We start from the raw sequence: 27,329 nt of genomic DNA on the forward strand, positions 1-27,329 counted from the left end.
TTTTGAGGTCACAAAGTTAGATCTATTGTTAAGTCAATGACAGTCTTTTGCAATAAAAGTCTATGGGGCAGTTGTTGCTAGGGTGCAGTATCTGGTAGTTAGGGTGTGGCTAGAAAGTTTAAAGCTCATCAGTTATTGGCAGTTTGGTAGTCTGAGTTAAATGAGCTCAGCTATTAGTCTGTAAGACAGTCTAATGCAGAGTTATGAGCTCACAAAGTTTGATCCCATGTTAAGTCAATGAGAGTCTTTTGAATGGAAGTCTATGGGACAGTTTCTAGGGTCCAAAAGTGGTTGCTAGGGCGTGGCCAGAAAGTTAAAACCTCATCAGTTATTGGCAGTTAGGTAGTCTGAGTTAAATGAGCCCAGTTAGAAGTCTGTATGACAGTCTGATGCAGAGTTATGAGGTCACAAAGTTTGGTCCAATGTTAAGTCTATGGGATTTTTCCGACGGTCCCGGGACGTTTTTCGGAAAATCGAAAGTCGGATCAGTCGGAAAAGATATGGCATACCGAGTCAGAATAGTTTGGAGGTCTGGTGTGAGTTTGGTGGTCATAGCTCGAAAGCTCTAGGAGGAGATAGATTTTGAATTTTAGTCTCAGAAGAAGAAGAAGAATATATAAAAACTAGAACCTAAAGTTCGTTGACGAACTTTGATGTTGGCTTGAGAAAGCCAACGTGACTGCGCCGGGGACTCAAAGGCAGTTGGCAGGAAGCACAGCGGTTGATAAGTGGTTGCTAGGCGGTTGCTAAGGTGTAGCTAAGGCATTCCTAGGTAGTTGCTAGGGTGTTCTGAGTGGTTTCTAGGCTGTTGCTAGGGTCCACTGGACTGTTAATCGGAAGGCCTCATTTACATTTTTGATCAAATCGAGAGAGAGAGAGAGAGAGAGAGAGAGAGAGAGAGAGAGAGAGAGAGGACTGATTTGTTCAGGTTGTTTAATGCAGATCACTATAGTATAGTTAGTATTTATAGTATATATTATAATCTGAACAAAATTACATTATAATAAATATCATATGAAGAAAAATATTAAATTAAAACACTAATGAAACAATAGCACATACATTTAGTTAATTTGTCTTTTATTTAATCAGTCTTATAATTTTTGCAGTTAATATAGAGTACAGTCAATTTACAGTAATTTGCAGCATTATATATATAGTTATAGTTATATAGTTATATACAGTTTACAGGAAGAAAATCGCATTAAATACAATATTATAGGACGTCTTCATCACGTGGTTAATTCTGACCAATGACGTTGTTCCACCCCACTGGCCACTAACACAATGTTATAATCGTAATATTTAGTTGTCATCACCTGGGTGATTTTATTTTTTTTTTGGTACAGCATAGGCCAAAAGCTTGGCTTTCATTGTCATTATCACAAGTGAGGAGAAGGCTCTTTTGCGGCACAGAATATTGTTTTGAAAGAAATATCTGAAGTAAACTTATGTTTTTGCTAACATAAAAGGGGGATTAAGAAATAATCCTTATAACCCTAACCATAAATGTGTGTATGTGTTATATATGTATATATGTATGTATATATATATACATACATATATACAGTTGAAGTCAGAATTATTAACCCCCTTTTGATTTTTTTTTTCCCTTTTTTAAATATTTCCCAAATTATGTTTAACAGAGCAAGGAAATTTTCACTGTATGTCTGATAATATTTTTCTTCTTGAGAAAGTCTTATTTGTTTTATTTCGGCTAGAATAAAAGCAGTTATTAATTATTTAAAAACTATTTTTGGGACACAATTATTTGCCCCTTTAAGCAATTTTTTTTTGATAGTCTACAGAACAAACCATCGTTATACAATAACTTGCCTAATTACCCTAACCTGCCTTCACCTTATTAACCTAGTTAAGGCTTTAAATGTCACTTTAAGCTGTATAGAAGTGTCTTGAAAAATATCAAGTCAAATATTATTTAATGTCATCATGGCAAAGATAAAATAAAGAAGTTATTAGAAATGAGTTATTAAAACTATTATGCTTAGAAATGTGCTGAAACAATCTTCCCTCCATTAAACAGAAATTGGGGAAAAAATAAAAAGGGGAGCTAATAATTCTGACTTCAATTGTATGTATATATATGTATATACACACACTTTATTTTCACTGTTTGTAAATAATTGTTCTTAACATTTTTGCTTTAAAACATTATAATACTGTTTGGATTTTCCCCCCATAATAATAAATTGTGAACATTGCAGTGTAAATTGCAATCCAGATGTTACAGAGAGAAATTGATGCAGCAACAGCAGAGCATATTAAGGGGATATAAAAAATCTCCATACATTGTATGTATATATATATATATATATATTCACTATTTTAAAATACATTTTCTTTGCTGTGTGTTTTTATTGGTTATGATGCTGTTTGGATGTTTTATTTTTGCACAATAAATAAAATGTGATTTAAAAAGTGCAAACATTGTCTTTGTTAGAATTTACACGTGATTACAACGGTATAAAGACATTCAGGTCCGACCGGACCGAATGGAAAGAAATTGTAAAAGGTGCAGTAAACTCAATTCCAAAGGGCTCAAAAATAGTCTTCTGGCGCCATCTCGTGGACACTCTGACAAGCTTTAGGTTTGAAATTAACAAATTTAATATAAAAAAAATATTTATAGGAAAACTGTTATTTATAATTACACCAAATAAATATGATAATTATCTTCAATTTAAAGCACATCTTTTGGCCAAATTTGAGGATTGTATACTTTTTTATATGCCCCAAATACTCGATTGTAATATTTACAATTTTTTAATTAAAAAATTTTTTAATTCAAAAACTACAAATCTTATCGGCATGAGGACATACAGCAACCATCTCATGGGCAATAGACAGCTTTTGACCAAATTTGGGGCTTGTAGCATCTAAGCCCTGGGAGGAGAAGCGATTGCTTTTTTTTGGTCAGAAGCCGGAATAATAATAATAATAATAAGAATAAGTTTAAGTAGCATTACAGTATGTTGGCTTTCTCAAGCCAACATAAAAATAATAAGTTTAAATAGGATTTCAGTAGTCTGGCTTGTTTCTCAAGCCAGCCTAAATATAAATAAATTAAACTATACAAAAAAGAAATTAAAAAAATTATTTAAAAAGTTAAACAAATAAAATCTAAATTATATAAAATAAATTAAAACTTTATAAAAAGAATTAAATTAAAATTATGTAAAAATAAATAAAATAAAATGGTTTGATTTCAAACGTTGCAATTGGAGTACATTTAACATAACACTACTTATAAAATAAAATTAAATTAAATAAATAAAATAAAATAAAATAAAAAATTATTTAAAATAAAATGAGTGATTCTTCACATCAATTGCTGAAATAAAATCTAATTTAATTGAAAGTTTACTGGAGCACGTTTAACAATATTAGTTTTTTTTACAATGCACAAACCAATCAGTTGATTCATGCATGTAAATCTACAGTACACTCGCCGCTCCACATAATCACTAATAACAGAAAATTCATTACGTTATTCATTACAGAGAAGCAGATTTTCACCCGAAACCCAGACCTGATCCAGAAAGCCAATGAGTTTGTGACCTGGGTGAAATCCTGAAGTGTGTTTGGTGGTTTATCAGTAGTAATGAACTGCAGAGGAGCTTCAGTTGCACATTAATTTAACCTCCGCTAATGAGTGGCCCTAACGACAGCAGCTCTTAAATAAATTAGCATGCCTGAGGATTTCTAATTATTCCAAAGTGAGCGGATTCATTAGCAATTGAAGCCGTCAGATGTTAGCAGGTCTTCATCCAGACCCCCCGCACAATTAGCTGTAATTGTACCTTAATGAAATGTTCTTGTTTGATAACCGCTTAATTACTGAAGACAATAAGTTTGACACGGGAAGGGGTGAAAACGTGGAGGAGAAACACACAGCAGAGATGAAAATCACACTTTCACATGGCAACAACGAAGAGAAAAGAGACCCAATGACAACGCTACAAAACAACGTCATTATATATATATATATATATATATATATATATATATATATATATATATATATATATATATATATATATATATATATATATATACATAAATACACACACACACACACACACACATACAACAGTTCTGTCTGGTTCTTGAACCTGATTGGCTGATAGCCGTGCGATATTCTGCAAATAACAGCACTCAAGTTGCCTCTTCACCTTTCACCCTAGTGTATTACTCCGCCCTCATACAGCAACAAGCAGAGGACACTACAGTTTGACAAATATTGCAGCTGTTGGGCGACATAATGTCATTTTTAGGCTTTTTTTTGTCTAGAATGTAGTTGTATAGATTGCAACTATGCAGTTTATTTATTTATTTATTTTCTCTGAGCATCAGATTCAGCGCATCGGCCGCCATCAGCCTGTTTGAGCAGGTCAAAGAAAGTGACAGTTGACGTTCTGCCACAAGATGGCGACAGAGACTGCATAATAAGTGCTCAGGGGAGAAAAACAGCATTTTCTTAGGGTAAGTTTCAAACTACAGCTGAACAAATCATTATAAATTAGTTGTATTTATACCGGGAAATCTCTGTGGTATTTCAAGCCGTTCAGCCTTATAATCTTAAAATGTGAGCAAAAATCCCCTGTTTTGTCATCACTTTACACATTACGCTAGAGAATCTGTTCTGATGTCAGCTGCAGACGTGAATGAATGGCTGAAGAAAGTAGTTCCTCTTACAAAAGGATTTTGAGACGTGTTTGATTTCATTTTTATATACACAGTTGTGCCGTCGATATGTTGTATAAATGGAATATCCCACTCGTAGCAGTGCAATATGGCTTTATATCATCACTGGTGGGACACTAAGACACTCGGCCTGTGGCCTCGAGCAAACGCACGCCTTCCATCAGTGCCAATATACAGCCATATTGCACTGCTAATTGTGTAATATTGCTTATATACAGATGTATAAATCTATAAAAATATGTTACAAATTGGAAAACTAAAATGTTATTGTGCATGGCATATGCATTAATAAAACACTGAAATGTTAAAATGTTACCTCTAAAAATGTTTTAATTATATTATTTTAATTAGTAATGCAGGTTTAGAGGTTTGGGCTTCACTGTGAAATTATTTAAAAACACAACTAGCTGTGATAAAATAAAATAAAATAAAATAAAATAAAGTAAAATAAAATAAAATAAAATAAAATAAAAATAAAATAAAATAAAATAAAATAAAATAAAATAAAATAAAAAAATAAAATAAAATTTTAGATGTCACAAAAATGTCACAAAAATAAAATGCTAAACTAAAATGTTGTGGTGCATGCCATATGCATAAATAAAACACTAAATAAAATAATATGTATAAAAATATGTAAATTATATTATGTGAATTGGTAATTTACTTTTGGAAAATTAAATAAGAAATTTTTGTGGAAAAAAAATAGAATAAAATTCTGACATTTTAGATCATTTAAAAAAATGTAATATTATTAGAATTAAATAAAAACAGCCAATGTCATATATTTTTCTTAGAAAATTCCACAACAATGGAAATTTGCAATGCATAACATTCATTTTCATGTGCAAATATGCATAAATACACACACACATACATACAATTAGTGATGGAAATTGGCAAGTAATAAAAATTTAGCTGTGAAACTGTTAACAAACAAACAAGTAAGTAAATAAATAAATAAATAAATGGGTTGTTTACAAAACAAAACAACAACAAAAAACTTTTTCATTTTATGTAAAGAAAGAGAAAAGCAGCATTCTTGTGATTAGTAAAACATAATTCTGTGTGAGTTGAAAAAGAAAATGTTTAAAAATTGTAAATAATATTAGTAATGCATAAAACAGACACATAAGCATGTATTATCCAGAAGTGTAAAGCTGGCTGTTAATGAACTGGGAGTGACTGAAGCTCTGAAACTCCTTAAAGCAGTAAATAAATTGAATGTGTTGCCTGCGGCTGAAATTATGGCTGCAGTTCTACATCATTTAACATATTCATCATCCGCATGACTGACAGGTCAGGGCCGTCACTAAAAGAAATGACAGTCATCTATTGGACGAGAGGCCTATCAATCATCTGCTAATGGCCTATCAGAGCGTGGCTCCTCCTGCTGCGCTTTCTGAGCACAATACTCTGCTTTCAGGAGGAAAACAACACATTTTACAGATAAAACTCATTCAGTATAGCCACGGAGAAACATATAAAAATCTCTAAATAAACAAAATGAAAATAAAACTATATATATATATATATATATATATATATATATATATATATATATATATATATATATATATATATATATATATATATATATATTTATTTATTTATTTTTTTTAGTATACCAATAGAAAAAAATAAACTCCTCTAATAAACTATATATTTTACTTGAAATAATGCAGATAAATTTCACAAATACAATAAAATTAAATATAATAAAATCAAATGAAACAATACAAAATACCGAAAATAAAATAAAATAGCATTCTAAAATATTTTATTGTAAAAAAAAAAATGTAATAAAAATGTTAAAGAGGAAAGGGGAAATCATGCAGACTACTCACTAGGGACTGAACAAGAGTCAAAAGTCTATAAACTGTCAAACATTAGCAGCAGGTGATGATAAAGTAATGTTCAGTCATTCATTCTCCTTCGGCTTAGTTCCTTATTTATCAAGGCTCACCACAGCGGAATGAACCACCAACTTATCCAGCATATGTTTTATGCAACGGATGCCCTTCCAGCTGCAACCCTGTACCGGGAAACACCCATACACCCTCACATGCAAACACATACACCAAGGCCAATTTAGCTTATTCAATTCCCCTATAGTGCATGTGTTTGGACTCTTAGGGGAAACCGTAGCACCCGGAGGAAACCCACGTCAACACGGGGAGAACGTGCAAACTCCACACATTAATGCTAAATGACCCAGCCGGGGCTCAAACCAGTGACCAACTTGCTGTGAGAACACAGTGCTAACCACTGAGCCACCGTGTCGCCCCATGTTTAAACATTTTTACTGCAAAAAACAAAAACAAAATAAAAAATGTTTGAGAGGAAAAGGGAAATCATGCTGACAAGTAAGATAATAAATAATGAATAAATAAATAAAACAAATAAATTAAAATAAAAAATCTAATCAAATTAAAATGTTTTAAAAATTTGACTAATAAGGCCACTTAATAGTGATTATTAGCAGCCAATAGCCAAACATTAGCAGCAGATAAAGTAAAATAAAATAAAATAATACAATACAATAAAATAATATAATAAAATACAAAAAAAATTATAAAATAATAAAATGCAATAAAATAAAATAGCATTGGTGCACATAAAAAAAATAAAATAAAAATAATATATATATATATATATATATATATATATATATATATATATATATATATATATATATATATAATTTATTTATTTATTTATTGTAAATAAAACATGTTTTGAGAGAAAAGAAAAAAATCATGCTTTTTAGTAAGGCCACTCACTAGAGAAGTGAAACAGAGCCAAAAGGCCCCCAAAATTAAATAAGATAAAAATAAATAAAATAAAATAACAAAATAAAATAACAAAATACAATTATAATAAAATAAATAATAAATAAAACAATATATTGAATAAAAAAATTAAAATAAAAAATTAAAAAATAAAATAAAATAACAGAAAAAAATAAAATGAAATAAAATAGCTTTGGTGCACATAAAAAAAAAAAAAAAAATATATATATATATATATATATATATATATATATATATATATATATATATATATATATATATATATTTTTTTTTTTATTCTAACATTTATTTATTGTAAAAAAATATTTTAAGAGGACAAAAATCATGCTCTCTAGAAAGGCCACTCACTAGAGAATTGAAACAGAGCCAAAAGGCCACCAACTGCCACAGATTATCAAGCAGGTGATGATGTCACTAACAGATGACATAACTCGCCCTAACAAGTGAACGAGGAGCCGCTCAGGGACAGTCCTGACCTCATGAGCTCCGGACACTCAGAACACATGCACACTAAAGCCCAGAGAAAGTCACCTTGTTATACCAGATAAATAAAAGAGACACAAACACGCCATGCAGCGCCCAAGGACGGAGAGTATTGTTCCAGGAATCTGTGAAGACACAGTGTGGATTTCCAGATGGTAAAGGGTTAAAACACACAAAACAATAAGATTTGGGCGAGCAGATGTCCTTGAGGGAAGAGAAGGGCGCCGGTGATGGCTAATCTGGTATTCTCAGCATGATCGAATCACCAGGCAACAGATATAAATAAAAAGAGCCCAGGAAATGAGGAATTCACATTCAAGGGTGTCAGCGGCAAAATGAAGATTCATGGTGAAGAGGGGAGAGTGAAGGAGGCAAAAATTAACTGCAAATAAAAGGACACGGCAGCCTGGAGAGATGGAGAGAGAGAGACTGAGACAGAGAGAGAGAGAGAGAGAGAGAGAGACTGAGACAGAGAGAGAGAGAGAGAGACTGAGAGAGAAAGTAAGCAATACACTCTGTCACTGAGGCAGGTGCTCTTATTGGACATGCAATAGAAGACCTGTGTTATGGAGGATATGCTAAAAATACAACCAACATCACGTGCACACACACACACACACACACACACACACACACACACACACACACACACACACACACACACACACACACACACACACACACACACACACACAGACACTGCTTACAGAACACACAAACATTTAGCTGTATACACTACTGTTTAAAAAGTTAAATTTCCATCCATCTATCAACCATCCATCCATCCATCCATATATCGATCCTTCCAACCAACCAACCATCCATCCATCCATCCATCCATATATCGATCCTTCCAACCAACCAACCATCCATCCATCCATCCATCCATCCATATATCAATCCATCCATCCAACCAACCGACCGCCCATCCATTCATCCAACCAACCATCCATCCATCCATCCATCCATCCATCCATCCATCCATCCATCCATCCATCCATTCATATATAAATCCATCCAACCAACCAACCAACCGACCGCCCATCCATCCATCCATTCATCCAACAAACCAACCATCCATCCATCCATCCACCCATCCATCCATCCATCCACCCACCCATATATAAATCCATCCAACCAACCGCCCATCCATCCATTTATCCAACCAACCATCCAACCAACCATCCATCCATTCAAACAAAAAACCATCCATCTAACCAACCGACCAACCGAAGAATCACTCAACACACACACACTGCTTACAGAAGACACAAACATTTAGCTGTATACACTACTGTTTAAAAATTTTATTAAATTCCATCCATCCATCCATCCATCATCTATCCATCCATCCATCAATCAATTCATCATTCCATCAATTCATCTATCCATTCATCCATCAACCATCCATCCATCTATCCAGCCATCCATATATCAATCCATCCAACCAACCAATCGACTGACCATCCATCCATCCTTCCATTCATTCATCCATACATCCATACATACATCCATCCATCAATCAATTCATCATTCCATCAATCCATCTATCCATTCATCCATCAATCAATTCATCATTCCATTAATCCATCTATCCATTCATCCATCAACCATCCATCCATCTATCCAGCCATCCATATACCAATCCATCCAACCAACCAATCGACATCCATACATTCATCCATCCATACATCCATACATACATCCATCCATCCATCCATCCAACCAAACAAAAACCATCCATCCAACCAACCGACCGACCATCCATCCAACTATCCATCCATCCATCCATCCATCCAACCAAACAAAAACCATCCATCCAACAAACCGACCGACCATCCATCCAACCAAACAAAAACAAAAAAAACAAAAACCATCCATCCATCCATCCAACCAACCGACCATCCATCCAACTATCCATCCATCCATCCATCCATCCATCCATCCATCCATCCATCCATCCATCCATCCATCCATCCATCCATCCATCCATCCAACTATCCATCCATCCATCCATCCATCCATCCATCCATCCATCAATCCAGCATCAGTTTGCAATCTCCAGAACTCTGCACTGACCTGCTTCTGTTCTTCTCCCAGGCTGTCCCACATGGAGGCCACGATCTTCGAGACATCTCCAAAAGTGGCGTTGGGGTTTTGTCCTTTGATGGCGGCTTGAGTGTCCCTGAAGAAGAGTGCGTACGCCGAGACCGGCTTCTGCGGCTCATTCGGGTCCTTCTTCTTCTTCTTCTTCTGAGGTTTGGGTTTGGGCTTCATCATGTCAGAGGAAGGCCGCTTCTCCCCTGTGATCTGAAGAAGATACAGAACCAATATTAATGCAAATAAAAATAACAAATACATGTTGATGCATCATTCAAGATCAAATACATAAGTGTAAGAGTAGATAAGAATAAAAATAAAAGATTAACTGATGTCTGTATTTAATTGACTAAAAATGCTGAATTTCCAGCATCATTACTCCAGTCTTCAGTGTCACATGACCTTGAAATAACTCTAATATGATGATTTTATGATCAAAATAAATAATAATGCTAACTTCACACACATCCCAACAGTTTTTTTAAGATTTCCATAGTGAAAATGACATTAAATACTAAAAGCATGTGTAGTTTGTTGATACGTGGAGTTCTGTGAGTGCGTCTGTGTGTCCCAGCATGCACTGCTGCTCCACTCCTATGCATGTTTGGCTATGCAAATGCGGCTTGTCTTTTATCTGCAAACATCATGAAATAAAAATGGGATGCGCTGGATTCCAGAATGCTTTCAGTCAAGCGACGGCTGCGTAATCGGCTCTGACAGTTCGTGGACTCTCTTCAGAGCGCTGAAACATTGTGCTGAAATTGATTTCTTAATGCAGAGAGTCCAGCAGACGTTGTTAATATCCCATTTAAATCAGTGCTGCATCATCTGATGTGTGAAGCACGCTAATATGCATTTCTTCATTTAAAACTGTCATGCACTGCAAATAAAAAAAAAAAGCCAAATGCATCATTTTATTAAAGTGGAGATATAAATGAATATAAAATAAAGGGCGAACAGTACATATTTGTCTTAGACAGGACTGAAAACACGAGAGTTAAAGCAAACCAGTGAAAGAGGTTTCTAGGGCAGGACTTGATGGTTAGATAACATCATTCCATCTCATCAGCATTTTCAATGTACCAAAAAAAAGAAGAGAAACTAATTTGAAGACAGAGCAAATGTAGCATGAAATGTTGGCTGATGCTCCATTAAAACAGACCGCTCTATGATCTGACTTTACATGTGATTTACATGATGATCACACACACAAAGGGCTCTATTTTGACGGTCCATGCGCAGAGCGCAAAACGCAGGGCGCAAACGCTTTCAGGGCGTGTCAGGACGCGTTTTTGCTACTTTAAGGACGGGAAATCTGCCTTACGCTTCGGCGCATGGTCTAAAAGGGTTGAGTTTATTTTCTTAATGAGTTATAGGTGTGTTTTAAGAATAAACCAATTACAGTCTCATCTCCCATTCCGTTTAAGAGCCAGCTGCGTCGCGCCAAGAGCGCATTCACTATTTACAGGGCACAAAGTAAGTCTAAGAGAAAAAACTGAGCATTTCACTAGCAAACAGTTAACAGTTAACAGAAAACTGTTAAACAGAGCATCTACTGCGTGAGAATGAGAGATAATGGAACACTTTCACTTTCGCTCTTGGATAGGGAAACCTTTATGCACAGACATCAATTAGTCTATAAATAAATAATTTTGTTTGTTAAGCGCAAAGATTCGTTTCAAAACTATTTCTAAATTCAGTTCTAATTTCCAGCAAACGAATAAATGAACAATAATAACGAAGTGTGTTCAAAAACCTGAGTTTTATCCTAAAACACATGCTTTGCCCCATATGGTCTAAAACCTGACAGGTGGACAAATCTAAGCTTGTTTTTAATAAAACAAATATAAATATGGATATAATAAATAATACTGCTAATAATAATAACATTATACAAAAGCAAATTGTTATGAATGAACTGAAAAAGCCTCCCGAGATGAAGAAGACATAAAAGCAGTGATTTTTCATATTTATGTAGGCTAGAAAATAATATGTTTTGTAATATTTTAATCCTTTATATTTATATTATATATCTATTCTTATTATATCCTCTATATATCCTTAATATTTACATTTTTTCATATGTAAAGATATTTGCCTATTGCTCTCTTGTGTGTATTAAGCAGTGTGTAAGCGAGGCTCAACTCTGCGCTGGAGTTTAGACCGGGTTTGTTTTGGTCTAATGAAAAATCTATTATAGTTTCTCCAAATATCAATGCGCCAGTGGTCCGCCTCAGAACGCCTTCCTTTTTAGACCAGAACACCTATGACCGCACAAATGAGCGCTACTGCATTCACTATTTAAACAGCGTAGCGCAACGCCTCAAAACCACTCTTGCACCAAGCTAAAACTACCAAAAGACTACTGCGCCGCGCCTTGCGCCACACTGCGCCGGGTGTATGATAGGGCTCAAACACACACACATACACACACACACACACACACACACACACACACACACACATGCACGAACGCGCACACGCTAGCACACACACACAAAAACATTGTAAAAATGAGTCTACAAGTCAACCTGAAATCAAAAACAAACTGTTTACTGGCATTTTTACTATAAATATATATATATATATATATATATATATATATATATATATATATATATATATATATATATATATATATATATATATATATATATATATATATATGAATGTATATATACATGTATATAAATGAATATATATATATATATGCACACAATATTATTTAAAATACAATATATTCACATTTTAATGTAGGAAAAAGCCAACGTGGGTGTCTTTATGAGCACAAATACAGCATATGGGCTTTTATATATAGTTGTGTCATCACTTATATAGCAAGTCATATCTCTCCGGCCCTTCGTTTGGGATGCTTCTCATGAACAGACCTCTATGCCAAACTAATTGAATAGCCCTGCTGTACATCGGGTTTGTATTATGGAGTGTGTAAGCATTTGGACCTGCATAGGCGCATAACTAACGTGCTGGACTTAACACCAGGTTTCATTTGGTCAATTTGGTCAATTTCAGTTCCTCAGAATTGCAACACGCCAGAAATGCACACCTTGAAAACCCAGGAGTCCACAAAGCGGCGCAAACGGATTTGCTATTTACACAACATGGCACAAAATGTGAAAACCAGAGTTGCGCTGGTCTGAAAATAGCAACAAATCGCATCAAATACGTCCCGTGCCTTATTGCGCTGGGTGTATGATAGGGCCCTTAGTGTCCAAAGAAATATTTATTGATTTATTAAGACAATATGTTGAGCATTTAGCTCAGTGCACTCTGTATGTGGTACAGTCCGTTCATACTTTACAGCTCATGTAAACAATGCTTTCAAGAGTTCACACTTAGATAATGCTTGACTATTTAAGCTAGTTTGGCATGCTGTGCCAGGAGAGAACCCTGAGCTCAGTGATTGATGAGCCCAAGGCTCCCGCCTGGTCAATAAGCATTTGGAGGGATATGAGATCAGGTAGTTCTCGATAGCTTCCCAAAATAGATCACTAGTTGTGCTAGTTTGTAGTAAGTGCTTGTGACTTTAACTTTTGTTGCATAGTTTTTGAGTGTGGGAGGAAACCGGAGTACCCGGGGAAAACCCACGCGAACACGGGGAGAACATGCAAACTCCGCACAGAGAGTATCGGTTGGCTCAGCTAGTGTTGAACCAATGACCTCCTTGCTGTGGGGCAACAGTGCTAGCCACCAAGCCACCGTGTCGCCCAAACTGAGGAGGAGGGAGAAGGGATGGATGGGGGGGGTTTCCAAAACGAAGATGAGGATTGAAGTTTAGGCTGGATATTTATATTGAATTTAGAGTGATCCGATTGGCTAGTTAGTGATTAGTGATAGGGATTAGCTGTAGTCAATCCTATCACGTGCTCCTCTCGAAATTAGTTTGAGAAACTTCACTTAGCATCACACTTGGGTCAGCACATAGAACGTAGTGTGTGTGTGTGTGAGTGTGCATTCCAGTAACATCATGAAGAGCTTTATTCACATGCATGCATGTGACTGTATGTTTTTGTCTCCACATCTAAAATGTGTCTCATATGTGCATGTGTACTGCACATTTCCAAATGAAATACCTCTAGATTTAATTAAAGTTAAAAACACACACATACACACACTCATCTGCATGTGCATGAAAGTTTATCTACAGCATAGGTTCTAAAAGCCTTCAGAAAATGAACTGCCACTATAAATGCTTCAGATTTATATACGTTGAATTAAATGAAGCATAAACAAACACACACACACACACACACACATATGTCCTGCAGAAGTGCATTCCAGAGAGAGGAAAACGAAACGCATATTTAAGTGTGCATGTGTGTGCGTCAGGATTTTATTCACAAGCAAATCAAACACCGATGCAAATGACATGTGCTAATTGTCGCTGTAGTCCAGATGGAATTAATATTCAAATGCACCAGCATTGAACCATTGATATCAGCATACCCAAACCCTTCTGGCTTATTTTCAATCTGCTCTGACCAGGTATAATTGCACACTGGACTCTGTTGGCGTATTTAGTCCGGACTCTTGCGTAAGCCGGCTGAAGAACAATGTCATTTAAACATCATGTAAGTTAATTCACTCTTTGTATTCTCCAATCCAATTAAGCATGCAGCGTTGCGATAATGAGGGATTTGGAGCTGCCTGCGCATTACATGCAACATTCAAATTAAATTCAAACTGACACTTCCAATAAAAGAAGAGGATGACGGACAAGCAGGAGTAATTGGTTTTCTGGGACAATGAAAATGAAAGGAGGGAGAGAGGGAGAGAGAGAGAGAAACACAGCCGTGTTTTTGCCAACAAATCAGACTGAACAAAAGACGTCAAGATGTGAAGTTAAAATGCAGAGATTTGTAAACACTATTGAGACACACGGAAAATCGTTCACACCAAAGCTGCTTTTAAATAAAGAGGGGAAATTATTCTCAAAGCTCTCTCGTCTGCCTTTTACGCTCGTCTATAACGCGTGCAAACAGACCCTTCCGGAAGTAAAAATCACATTCATTCCTTTCCATAGAGCAAATGACTTCTGACACACAACACACACCTTTAGGTGATATATGTGCTCAGTAAGACTGCTTTCATTTGATTAAACATGCTGTAAAAATTGTACAATATTTTACGATTTAAAATATGTTTTCTGTTTGTGAATATACTTTAAACTGTAATTTATATCTGTGGTGTAAAGTTGAATTTCCAGCATCATTACTCCAGTTTTTAGTGTCACATGACCCTTCTGAAAGGATTGTAATATGATTATTTGATGATTATTGAACATTATTTTTGATATAAACATTATTATTAGTGATATAAACAGTTGTGCTGCTTCATATTTGATCTGAATCTGTGCATTTTTTTATTATTTGATGAATTTAAAGTTCAAATAAGCAGCATTTATTTGATAAAATGACTTGACTGTCACTTTTGACTCAACAAATATGTCCTTGCTGCACAAAATTTAGCTTTTTTTTTTTGTTAAAAATACCTTAAAATATGAAATCACCGATAATTCACCATGCATGAGCTTAAGGATGTGATTATGTTAGCAAAAAAAAAAAAAAATGATTTCAAGACTCACCAAGTCTGCATTTATTTGACTAAAAAAAGCTGTAAAAACAGTAAAATCATGAAAATATTTTACAATTTAAAAGGTTTTCTGTACGTGAATATGCTGTAAACTAATTTTTATTATCTGTGGTGTAAAGTTGAATTTCCAGCATCATTACTCCAGTTTTTAGTGTCACATGACCCTTCAGAAACGACTGTAATATGATTATTTGATGATTAATGAACATTTCTGATTATTATCAGTGATACAGACAGTTGTGCTGCTTCATATTTGATCTGAATCTGTGCATTTTATTATTATTTGATGAGTTTAAAGTTAAAATAAGCAGCATTTATTTGATAAAATGACTTGATTTTCACTTTTGACTGAACATTTATGTCCTTGCTGAACAAAAATTTGCTTTTTTTGTTAAAAATACCTTAAAATATGAAATCAGCGATAATTCTCCATGCATGAGCTTAAGGATGTGATTATGTTAGCAAAAAACAAAAAAACAAATATGATTTCAAGACTCACCAAGTCTGCATTTATTTGACAAAAAAGCTGTAAAAACATTATTGCTTCATATTTTATCTGAATCTGTGCATTTTATTTATTTATTTGATAAATTAAAAGTTCAAATAAGCAGCATTTATTTGACATGTTTTAATGTTGCAAGAAGGGATACAGCTGCAGCTTAAAGTTTATTAAAATCTACCCAAAACCAACCCTTACAGTAACGTAAAACAGTAACTATGATGAGAAATATCAATATTATTTATTAAATTACCCATTTGTTGTATTTTATTAATGTCTACCCCTACCTCAACCCTCCAACCCTAACAGTAATGTAAAACATTAATTATATCAATTATTATTCATATTTTTAATAAATTACCCAATAATTGTATTTTATTAACGTCTACCCCTACCCCATCCCTAAATCCAACCCTTACAGTAACGTAAAAACAGTAATTAAATGAATTATTATTAATATTTTTGAATAAATTACCTATTTATTGTATTTTATTAATGTCTACCCCAACCTCAACCCAAAATCCAACCCTTACAGTAATATAAAACAGTAACTATATCAATTATTATTCATATTTTTAAAATAAATTACCCAATAATTGTATTTTATTAACGTCTACCCCAACCCCAACCCTAAACCCAACCCTCACAGTAACATAAAAACAGTAACTATAATGAGAATTATTGATATTATTTATTAAATTACCTATTAATTGTATTTAATAACATCTAATTCTACACTAATCCTAAACCTAACCGTCACAGAAATGTAAAAGCAGTCATTATATCAATTATTGTTCATATTATTTATTAAATTACTCATTGTTTGTAGTTTATTAATGTTTACCCCTACCACAACCCTAAACCCAATTCTCACAGGGATGTAAAACAGTAACTATATCAATTATTATTCTTATTATTTATTAAGTAATCTATTAATTGTATTTTATTAATATCTCCCCCGACCTACCCCTAACACTGATGTTAAAATATGAAATATTGTTGTAGAGTGTCAGAAAAATGATGTGTATCCACAGCTGTATCCCTTTTAGACTGTACCTCGCACGCACCCTGGAGAAAGCTACACGTTTTATTGATTTGACTGTTTTTGTACCTTTGCATGGTACTTTGCTTCCTCTTCCTGGGCGGAGCTTGAGGGTGAGGGCGTGGCTGACTGACTTCCTGAGGAGGACGGGGAACCGTGAGTAAAGGTGCCGATCTGAGAGCTGAGCTGGGACAGGGCGCTCATGGGATGGGGCAGAATCCGGCCCGAGCGGTTTATCATGGGGCTGTGGTGGGCACGGGGGTAATGACTGCCCACCTGCCCCGCAAACGCCGGCATCTAGGGTGAGAGAAGAAGACCAGACTTTACTAGGACGAATTTAGAAACCAAATCACCAATTGAGGCCAATTTGGATTGTTTTTAGAGACCCTTTAGAGAAAAGAGAGCAGTTTCTTCCCTCACCCTTTGATGCTGCCGACTTTATTGATGAGCACACAGATTACAAAAAAATACCATAGCAAGTTTTCTAACTTGAATGATGTTTTAAATAGTGAAACACGTTGTAAAAGAGGTCGAAAAACACATTTTAGGCATTCAAAATCATTGCATTTTGAAGTTTGTTTAATTCATCATTGCAATCATTTTTGTTTCTAAATGTTTGTGATTTTTTACTAGCAATTTCTGTTTTTAAAAACCATAAAAAACACTTAAAAATGAAGACCAGATTTTAGAAACCAAATCACCAATTGAGGCCAATTTGGACTGTTTTTAGAGACCCTTCAGAAAAAGAGAGCAGGTTCTTCTCTCACCCTTCGATGCTGCTGACTGATTACTGATCAGTGGCTAAAAGTGCATTTTATGATGTATTCACAGATTATTAGAGAGCATTTGACAAGAAAAAATTATTAGTTGATTTTATTTAAATTAAATTTAAGAAAATAAAATGTTAATAAATTAAACAATATGAAAAAATATACATAAAGTAAAAATGTAATGTAATTAAATTAAACAAAAGGAAATAAAATAAAATAAAACTAAAATAAGATTACATTAAATTAAACAAAATAAAATAGTAATACAATACAATTGTACTAATAAAATTAAATTAAATGCAATAAAAAAAATACAATTTTAATTCAATTCAATTAAGCAAAATAAACAGATTTTCCACTACATGCTACTATTTTTATTTTTTTGCAAATTACTGTAAAATTTACTAGCAATTTCTGTTCGTACAAAAATGTTTAGTGATTTAGATACTAAAATAAAGTTTAAAAAAAAAGACCAGACTTTACTAGAACGATGTAGACTAGGCCACATTTTTCAAACAAACATTCGACAAATAATAAAAATTACAATTAAACTACATTGTCAATTAGATCATGTTTTTATAATCAGAGCATATTTTACAAAAAAGATTTTCCACTTTAATATTTAAAGTTTAATCCAGTGTGCTACTATTTTTTTGCAATTCAATTTGTTGGCAATTTCTGTTTTATTTTATCTTAATTCAATGCATTAATTTGATATTAAAATAAAATAAAACTAAATTTTATTAAATTAAACTATTTTGAAATGAGTTTAAATAAATCAAAAACATAAATAATTTTAAAATTAAATTAATACAATAAAACATGATTAAATACAATTAAACAAAATAAAATACAATTTTTGTAAAATAATATAAAATATTTTTATAAAATCAGATTAAACTAAATGTAAAAATAAAATAATATACAATCAAACTAAACTAAATAAACTGTTAATAAATTAAACTAAAAGAAAAAGATAAATACAATAAAATATAATTAAATTTTTTTTTTACATTTTTTTCTTTTTTAGTTGATATCACTTTGATATTTAAAGTTGAATCCAGTGTGCTATTATTTATTTGCAATTCAATTAACTAGCAATTTTTGTTTTTACACACACATTTCATTCATTTTAGCTATGTGAAAAAAAAAATCTTATCTCTGCATTATCATGAATATACCCTCACAAAAACACACACTGTACAAAGAAACACCCTGGGGTTTTGAGGATGCCCTTTATAGTTTCGACCTGACTTATATCATAAACAGATTAGAGGCAGATCTTGATAGATAAGCAGCTTTTACAGTAAGTCTTCAACCGCATTTCTCTTAGCATCAGTTTTTTTTCAGAGCATCTTCAGAAAACCACAACAGCACTGGTGCTCAGGAATCCCAACACAACCACAACAGTGAACCGACAGCTAAAAACAACAGAACACATTCACCACATCAGAACAAATCAATCCTATATGCATGCACTATTAATCAACCGATGGCCACATATAAAGCAAATGTATAGAGAAGACGAGCATGCAATGAGGCAGAAATGCAGATATGCATCACTAACTTAATGCCAACTTGATTGGTTACTTAAAATGATAATTCACACAGAACTAGCCTATTCATATATTTATGAATACACTATTTGTATTTGCTGGTCTAGTAAAGTTAGTAAAATTATGCAAAATAAAATAAAATAAAATAAAATAAAATAACTGCTTCTAAGTAAATTAGAATAAGATTAAATTAAATTGTAGAAAATCTAGATCATTAAATTTTTTTTTAAATTAAATAAAATAAAATAAAATAAAATGAAAAAAAAAATTATTAAAATCAAACAACATGAAATAAAAATATTTTAATAAAATAAAATGAGATAAAATTTAATTTGAATAAATTTAAATACATTAAAACACACAATTAAAAAAAACAAATTAAATTAAATTAAACAAAATAAAAATAAAACAAAATAAAATAAGATTAATTTTATTAAATTATATCAAAAATAAATAAAAATCATAAATACAATTTTAAATTAAATAAAGAAATAATATAAGATCAAATTAAACAAAATAAAGTTTTAATAAAATAAAATAAGATTAAATACAATGAAACAAAATAAAAGACAATTAAGTAAAATAAAATATTTGTAAAAAAAGTATTACATAAAATTAATTGAAGAAATAAAATAAGATTCTATTAAATTAAACAAAATAAAATGTTAATAAATTAAATCAAATGAAAAAGATAAATAAAATATTTAAAAAACTATTTAATTAAATTAAACAAATCAAAATTAAATTAAATAAAACTTAATAAATAATAATAAGCTAAAATTGTAATAAATGAAAAGATAATTTGTTAAATTTTAGTAAGTTTAATTTAAATTTAAATAATAATAATAAAAACTAAATAAAAATAAGATTATACTAAATTAAACTAAAGAAAATGCAAATTTAGCAAAATATTTTTTAAATAAAATAAAATAATAATAAATTGAATTAAACAAAATAAAATAAAATGTTAATAATAAATGAAATAAATAAAAGAAAAAAGAAATTTAATTAAATTTATTTAAACAAAACCAAAGAAAACAAAACAAAAACAAGATAAAAGAAAATTTAAATAAAGTTGTAATAAAATAAATTGTAATAAAATAAAACAAGATTAAATATAATTAAACAAAATAAAATAAAATTTTAATTCAATTAAATTAAACAAAATTTTAAAAATGCAATAAAATGTACTTACATAGGTCTTTTCACAAAAATTATTGTTTAAAAAGCAACTTTTTCTAAAAAATGTGATATATCTATTCAACTAAGCATCACTTGATTTTAAATAAATGATGAGACTTTTATTTTGTGGTGAACTGTCACTTTAATAAGATGCAGGTATTTGAGATACCATGCATAGTTATATATGCTTTACATATATGTGCTGCTTTACACAATTATGCAGTGCAACCAAGCAGTGTTTTAATAAAGATGCATGCAAGAAGATGTACTACTATAAAATAATGTGCAATGCTAATCACTCTTTGAAGGAAACTGACAAGAGAATAAATCACATATGCATAAACACTTAATTAACTGAACATATGCTTATGGTTTGTTACACTGAATGATGTTTTGCCAAGAACAGAGAAAAATACTGGTATTGCACTTTCTTTATTAGTCTATATTGTTTTAATACTAATACAGAGTAAATGACGGCAGATGATGTTAAAACATTAATAATCGTTACTTTCTCTTTCGATGCTTCATCTATGCACACTTACTTTGTTATTTAGCTTTTGATATTCTTAGACTATTCAGTTGGCATTTCTGTGTGGAGTTTGCATGTTCTCCCCTTGTTGGCGTGGGTTTCCTCCGGGTGCTCCGGTTTTCCCCACAGTCCAAACACATGCGCTTTAGGGGCATTGATGAACTAAATTGGCTGTAGTGTATGAGTGTGTGTGAATGAGAGTGTATGGGTATTTCCCAGTACTTAGTTGCGGCTGGAAGGGCATCCATTGTGCAAAACATATGCTGGAATAGTTGGCGGCTCATTCCGCTGTGGTGACCTCTAATAAAAAAGAGACTAAGCTGAAGGAAAATCAATGAATTTTCACCAAAGTGATTTTGAACATTAAAGTAGACGCTTTACCTCAGTTTAATATGCTTTCTATGGTTATAAAAGCACCTTTGCATATTTAATTTGACATCCTGCATTTGACCTATATACAGTGAGCAAATGCAATTTAACAGAATGAATGCAATTTTCATGGCCTTGATGTTTTAGTCAGTGCATTTACCACCTGCTTAAACTTGATTTTTGAATGTATTTTTTGATGCTGAAATACCATGCACGCATTTCAAAACACAGACATAATATAAGAAGCTACAATTAAAAATAAATGTTTGCTGAAAAAAAAAATAAATAAAAAAAATAAATAAATAATTAAATAAATAAAATATTTAAAATAAAATAAAAAGTCAAAACAAAACAAAATATTCAATAAATTAATTAAATAAATTTTAATAAAATAAATGTTTAATTAAATAATTTTTTTCATAAATAAAGTAAAATTAAATTAAATTTTATTAAAATAAGATAGTTAAATTAAAAAAATAAAATAAAATAAAATTTAATTAATTAAATGTATTTAAATGTACTAAAATATTATCTTATTTTATTAATTTAACTTAATCTTATTTTGTTTAATTAAACTGTTAGTTTGTTAGAATATTTTTTATTTAATTTAATTTACTTTTATTTAAAGTTTTTATTTACTTTATTTAAACTATTTAAAGTGTATTTAAATTTATTAAAATTTTATTTTATTTTGTTTAATTTGTTTAAGATAAAATTAAGTCAAATTTGAATAAAAGTAAATTTATAATATAAAAAGCTACACTGAAATAATGTTTGCTGTAATAAAATGAAATAAAATAAAAGGATAATAAAATAAAATTAAATAAAAAAAAATAAATGTAGTGTAATAAATTTTAATACATTTTAAAATGATCAAATAAAGTAAAAACAAAACAAAACAAATGATAGTTTTTCATGGCATTGCTCTTTTAGTGCATTTACCACCTGCTTAGGCTTAATTATTGTGTTTATTTATATATTTGATGCTGAATCACCATGCACTTCAAAAGACAGACATAACATTAGATGAAGCCAGCCGCTGCTAAACGAGTTAATTTGCAAAAAATAAAAAATAAATAAAATAAAAATCCATGGAGCTTCTAGTTTCCCTCAAATCATGTAATCCTCTCAAAGCAAAGCCCCATAACGCTTGTATTTTAATATTTCACCATGTTTCATATCCATCTCTGCTCTTCAAAAAGCATCTCATCAGGAGAGTGTGGACGGATATATTCATTTACACATAAATAGGAATATTTAGGCAACCGCGAATCAAAAAGAAGAGCAAAAGTTGATGAACTAGCGTTTATTAGCCGCATGCAAGATTCAGCAGTCGAGCTGAATTAAAGATTGCATATCAAGCGTGTGCTTTTAAAGTGATTAATGAAGCCGGAGAGGTCTGTAAACATTACCGTAACGCCTGTGATCTCAGCGAGGACTCGTAACAGCGCTAATTAACCTCTCAAGACTTGCTAATAGATGAAATTTAATATCAAACAGCGAGAAAAGCACATGAAGTTTCACAGTATTTTGTTAGCGCTGATGAATTAGCAGGAATATACTGGACAATTAAACATACGCTGTAAAACAAATGCTACACAATACCTTCATGTTGTCCTAACACTAAGCTAATGTGTTTAGATTTTAAAGGGTGGCACGATGGCTCAGTGGTTAGCACTCTGGCCTCACAGCAAAAAGGTCCCTGGTTCGAGTCCCAGCTGGGTCAGTGGCGTTTCTGTGTGAAGTTTGCATGTTCTCCCCATGTTGGCATGGGTTTCATCCGGGTGCTCCGGTTTCCGCCACAAGTCCAAACACAAGAGCTATAGGGGAATTGATTAACTATTGGCCGTAGTGAATATGTGTGTGTGTGTGTGTGTGTGTGTGTGAATGAGTGTGTATGGTTGTTTCCCATTACTGGCTAGCGGCTGCAAGGACATCCGCTGTGTAAAACATTTGCTGGAATAGTTAGCGGTTCATTCCACTGTGTTTAACGAAAAACTGTATGTTACTGTAAGATTTTTTTACAGTATTTTGTGTGTGTGTGTGTGTGCTTTACAAACGGTATCATTTAAATAGGTGTGTTTTGATTCGTATCCTTTCTAAAGTGTTTATTGCCTATATTTTATAGATTTTATGTTTATGTGCAACTCATATAACAAAAATATTGTACTGTTACCTGCACTAAAAGTGTACTTTATCTTTCAGAAGACTTTCTAAACAAGTAAATCAGCACAGTTTTACAGTAGATTAGATTACAATAATATTACAGTAGATTGCTGGAGTCTGTGTTGCTAATACTTTACTGTAAATTAAAAATAAATGAAACATGATGTACTCCATTTTTACAGCAAAACGCAGTAAAACAATGCATAGTATGCATACTACCTAATTACAGTACAGCGCTGAAGTATAGTACAGTATCTTTGCTGCCAGTATTTAACCGTAAAATAAAAAACACATAAATATGCTGTATTCATTTATTACAGTAATACACTGTAAACTAACTTCACTGTATGCATTATGCTAAATACAATAGATTGCTGACATCTGTGCTGCCAGTACTTTACAGAAATATTGCGGCAATTCATTTTTACAGTAATACACTGTTAAAAATCACAGTATGCACACTGAAAAAAAAGTGTTGCATGCAGAACTGTTGCAAACTATTTATTTGTGTTGAATTTAAACAAACAAATTGAGTTTAATAATGTTCAACTTAATTTGTTAGTTTAAATTCAACACAAATAAATTGTTTACAACCACTTAACATAAAAAAAAAATTGAGTAAATCTAAGAAATCATCTTTGAATATTTTTTTTTTCAGAGTGCTATTAAATCACAGTAGATTGCTGGTGTCTGTTCTGCCAGGACTTTACTTTAAATTTAACCGAATGTTATGCTTATCATTAAATACAGTAGATTGTCGGCATTTGTGCTGCCAGTACCTTACTGTACATCAAAAGAAAAAACAGAAATATGCTGTATTCAGTTATCACAGTAATACACTGTAAAATAATTCCCCAATATGCATAATAGTAAATTATAACAGACTGCGGCCATCTGTACTTTATCGTAAATTAAAAAAAATAAAATATGGAAATATACTGTATTCACTTTTACAGTAAAGTACTGTAAAATAATTTGTCAATATGCAAAATGGTAAATTGAAACAGATTGCTGGCATCTGTGCTGCCAGTACTTTACCATATATTGAAAGGAAACACAGCAACATTGCTGTTTAGTATATTGTAGTGCATTGCTGTTTAAAACGTTGCAGTAGTATATTGTCAAAATAATTCACTGTGCAAAATGTTAAATTACATTGCTGCTATTAATTTACCATAAATTAAAGAAAAGAAAAAAAAAAACATAAATATGCAGTTTTCACTTATTACAGTAATACACTTTCACTGTAGGCATATTGCTAAATTACAGTAGATTCCAGCATCTGCGCTGCCAGTGCTTTACTGTAAATAATAAAAAAAAAATAACAGAAATATGCTGTATTCAGTTAGATCCTACTTTATATTAAGTGTCTTTAACTACTATGTACAGTAGGTGAGAGTTCAAAGTGGCTATTAACGCCGCGGCTTGTACCGCCGCCGTTTGAAATAGGTGCCGCTCTGTTTTTAGTGTATGACCGCAGTTTGTGAATGAGCCGCCAGGGGGCGCAAAGGGACGGGATGCGAACGGACAGAAATAGCCCATACAGCTACTGTGCTTGTAAATGATATTAAACAATAAGTCAAAGCATTATAATTCCTTCATTAATAATTTAAAATTTGTTAACAAGCTTTATTGTAAACTTTTTAAGTGCAAAGAGGATTCGTTTTGGAAAATAGAATTTAAGAAGTAAAAGACAACTAAAATGAAAGCACAAACATTTAGTACAAATAAGTAGTCTTAAATAAATAAATAAATAAATAAATAAATATAGAAAGATGTTCAGTGTTTGCTATTTTGATAGGACTAAGACAAGACATTTTCATTTATGTTTTATTTCTGTTTTTATTTCCATTTTCGTTGTTGATTATATTTTAATCAATCAATATATAATTTTATATTCTCATTTATGTCTCAACAATTGTACATAAACGAATAATGAAAATAAATGAATAATGAAAATAGGCCTAAATAACCTAATAAATAACAATAACTTGCATCAAAAAATAAATACAATGTACTTACTGTGCTCATAATGAATTTGAGAACACGTGGTGCCTTTGAGTTGAGATAGAGGTTGGGTTATGCACAGGTTTGGTGGTGTGGGTAGGTTTAAGGGTGGGTTAAAGTGTAGGGAATGGTCAGCAGTGTATTTACAAATGTATTTACAGAAGTTAATTAAAGATGTAATTACATACAGGTATTTAATCAAGCATAAGTACATAGTAAATACATGTATTTACACAATAAGTACATTGTAACAAACTATTAAATCCTGTGTAAGTACATATTAGTTAAGGCCACTTAATATAAAGTGAGACCTTCAGTTATTACAGTAATACACTTTAAAATAATTTCATAATATGCATAATGCTAAATTACAGTAAATTACTGGCATCTACACTATCAGCACTTTACAATAAATTGAAAAAAACTGAAATACTGTTGTATTATATTTTTACAGTAGTATTCTGTAAAAGGATTTGCATTATGCATACCGTTAAATTACAAAAGATTGCCATTGTCTGTTTTGCCAGTACTTACCTTAAATTTAAAAATAAAATTATGCATACAGTTAAATCACAGATTAAACCAGTACTTTACCGTTTTTTACACAATTTTTTAATAGTGTAAAAAAGCAGCCCTGAAACAAAGACTTTCCTCATTTCAACGTTTCAGATCCTGAACGCAGCCCAAACACACAACCTCACATCAAATCTCAGCAATGCCATTAGTTCAATTTTCAAATGCAGAGAAGTAGCTTTAATGTCGGAGAGAGAGAGAGAAACGGAGAGAGAGAATCCATTAATTTTCCATTTTCCGTGGAGTTGCTCTTTAAGGGCTTTCACAAACCAAGAAGCATTGAAAAACCAATTAATCAAACATGAATGGCCTATCATAGCGACGGCAACCCCATTTCCATAGCAACCGCTGCCGGCCAAGAGCATCACCCTGTTCTTTAATCTGAGCGCTCCGAATCACACGAATCACACAAAAAACACACACAAAAGATGGAGAGACGGCCGATTCATTCAGGAATCTTCATATTACCCAGCAATTCTGTGATTTGAAGCTTTGTCAGGACAAAAGCTAAAGCGGGACGACTCTGAGAAAACCACCAATCTATCATAGTCTATTCTCTCTCTCCTCTCTGAATAATTTATGGTATTTGTTTCCAAACCATCATCGCTGCGTCCTCGTCCCGTTTGAAATTCTGAATATCATTTCAATGGTGTTGACTGGATTCACTGGCCCATTTCATGCTGAGGAAAGAGAGCGAATGAATAAAGAAAATCTCTGATTAACTGTGTTTTATTCTTCTATCGGGAAATACTAAACTAGACTAAACTCATTAGAAAGCTGAACTAAATAATCATTTGCATGGAGTATTTTCATCTAAATCAGGCAACTTAATTTAGTTTATTTTAGAATAAGCTTATTTCTTTAATAATAAAACTAGCAAACAGAAATAATTCTGCACATCTATT

General features: G+C 32.1%; 1 protein-coding gene across 8 annotated transcripts in view; it reads right to left on the reverse strand.

The window, feature by feature from the left end:
- Window positions 1-27,329, reverse strand: part of tox2 (TOX high mobility group box family member 2) — a 267,858-nt gene that overhangs the window by 23,227 nt on the left and 217,302 nt on the right. For 4 of the 8 annotated variants that reach the window (XM_087255346.1, XM_087255345.1, XM_087255344.1 and 1 more), the window contains 2 exons: window positions 17,342-17,569; window positions 10,101-10,331 (listed from right to left, as the gene is read on the reverse strand). In XM_087255346.1, coding sequence (XP_087111472.1) covers window positions 10,101-10,331; window positions 17,342-17,569 — 459 coding nt within the window. 8 annotated transcript variants of the gene reach the window in all.

Source organism: Danio rerio, chromosome 6 (assembly GCF_052040795.2).
Source record: "Danio rerio strain M-AB ecotype USA chromosome 6, GRCz13ab, whole genome shotgun sequence".
In the NCBI taxonomy this organism is placed as follows: domain Eukaryota; kingdom Metazoa; phylum Chordata; class Actinopteri; order Cypriniformes; family Danionidae; genus Danio; species Danio rerio.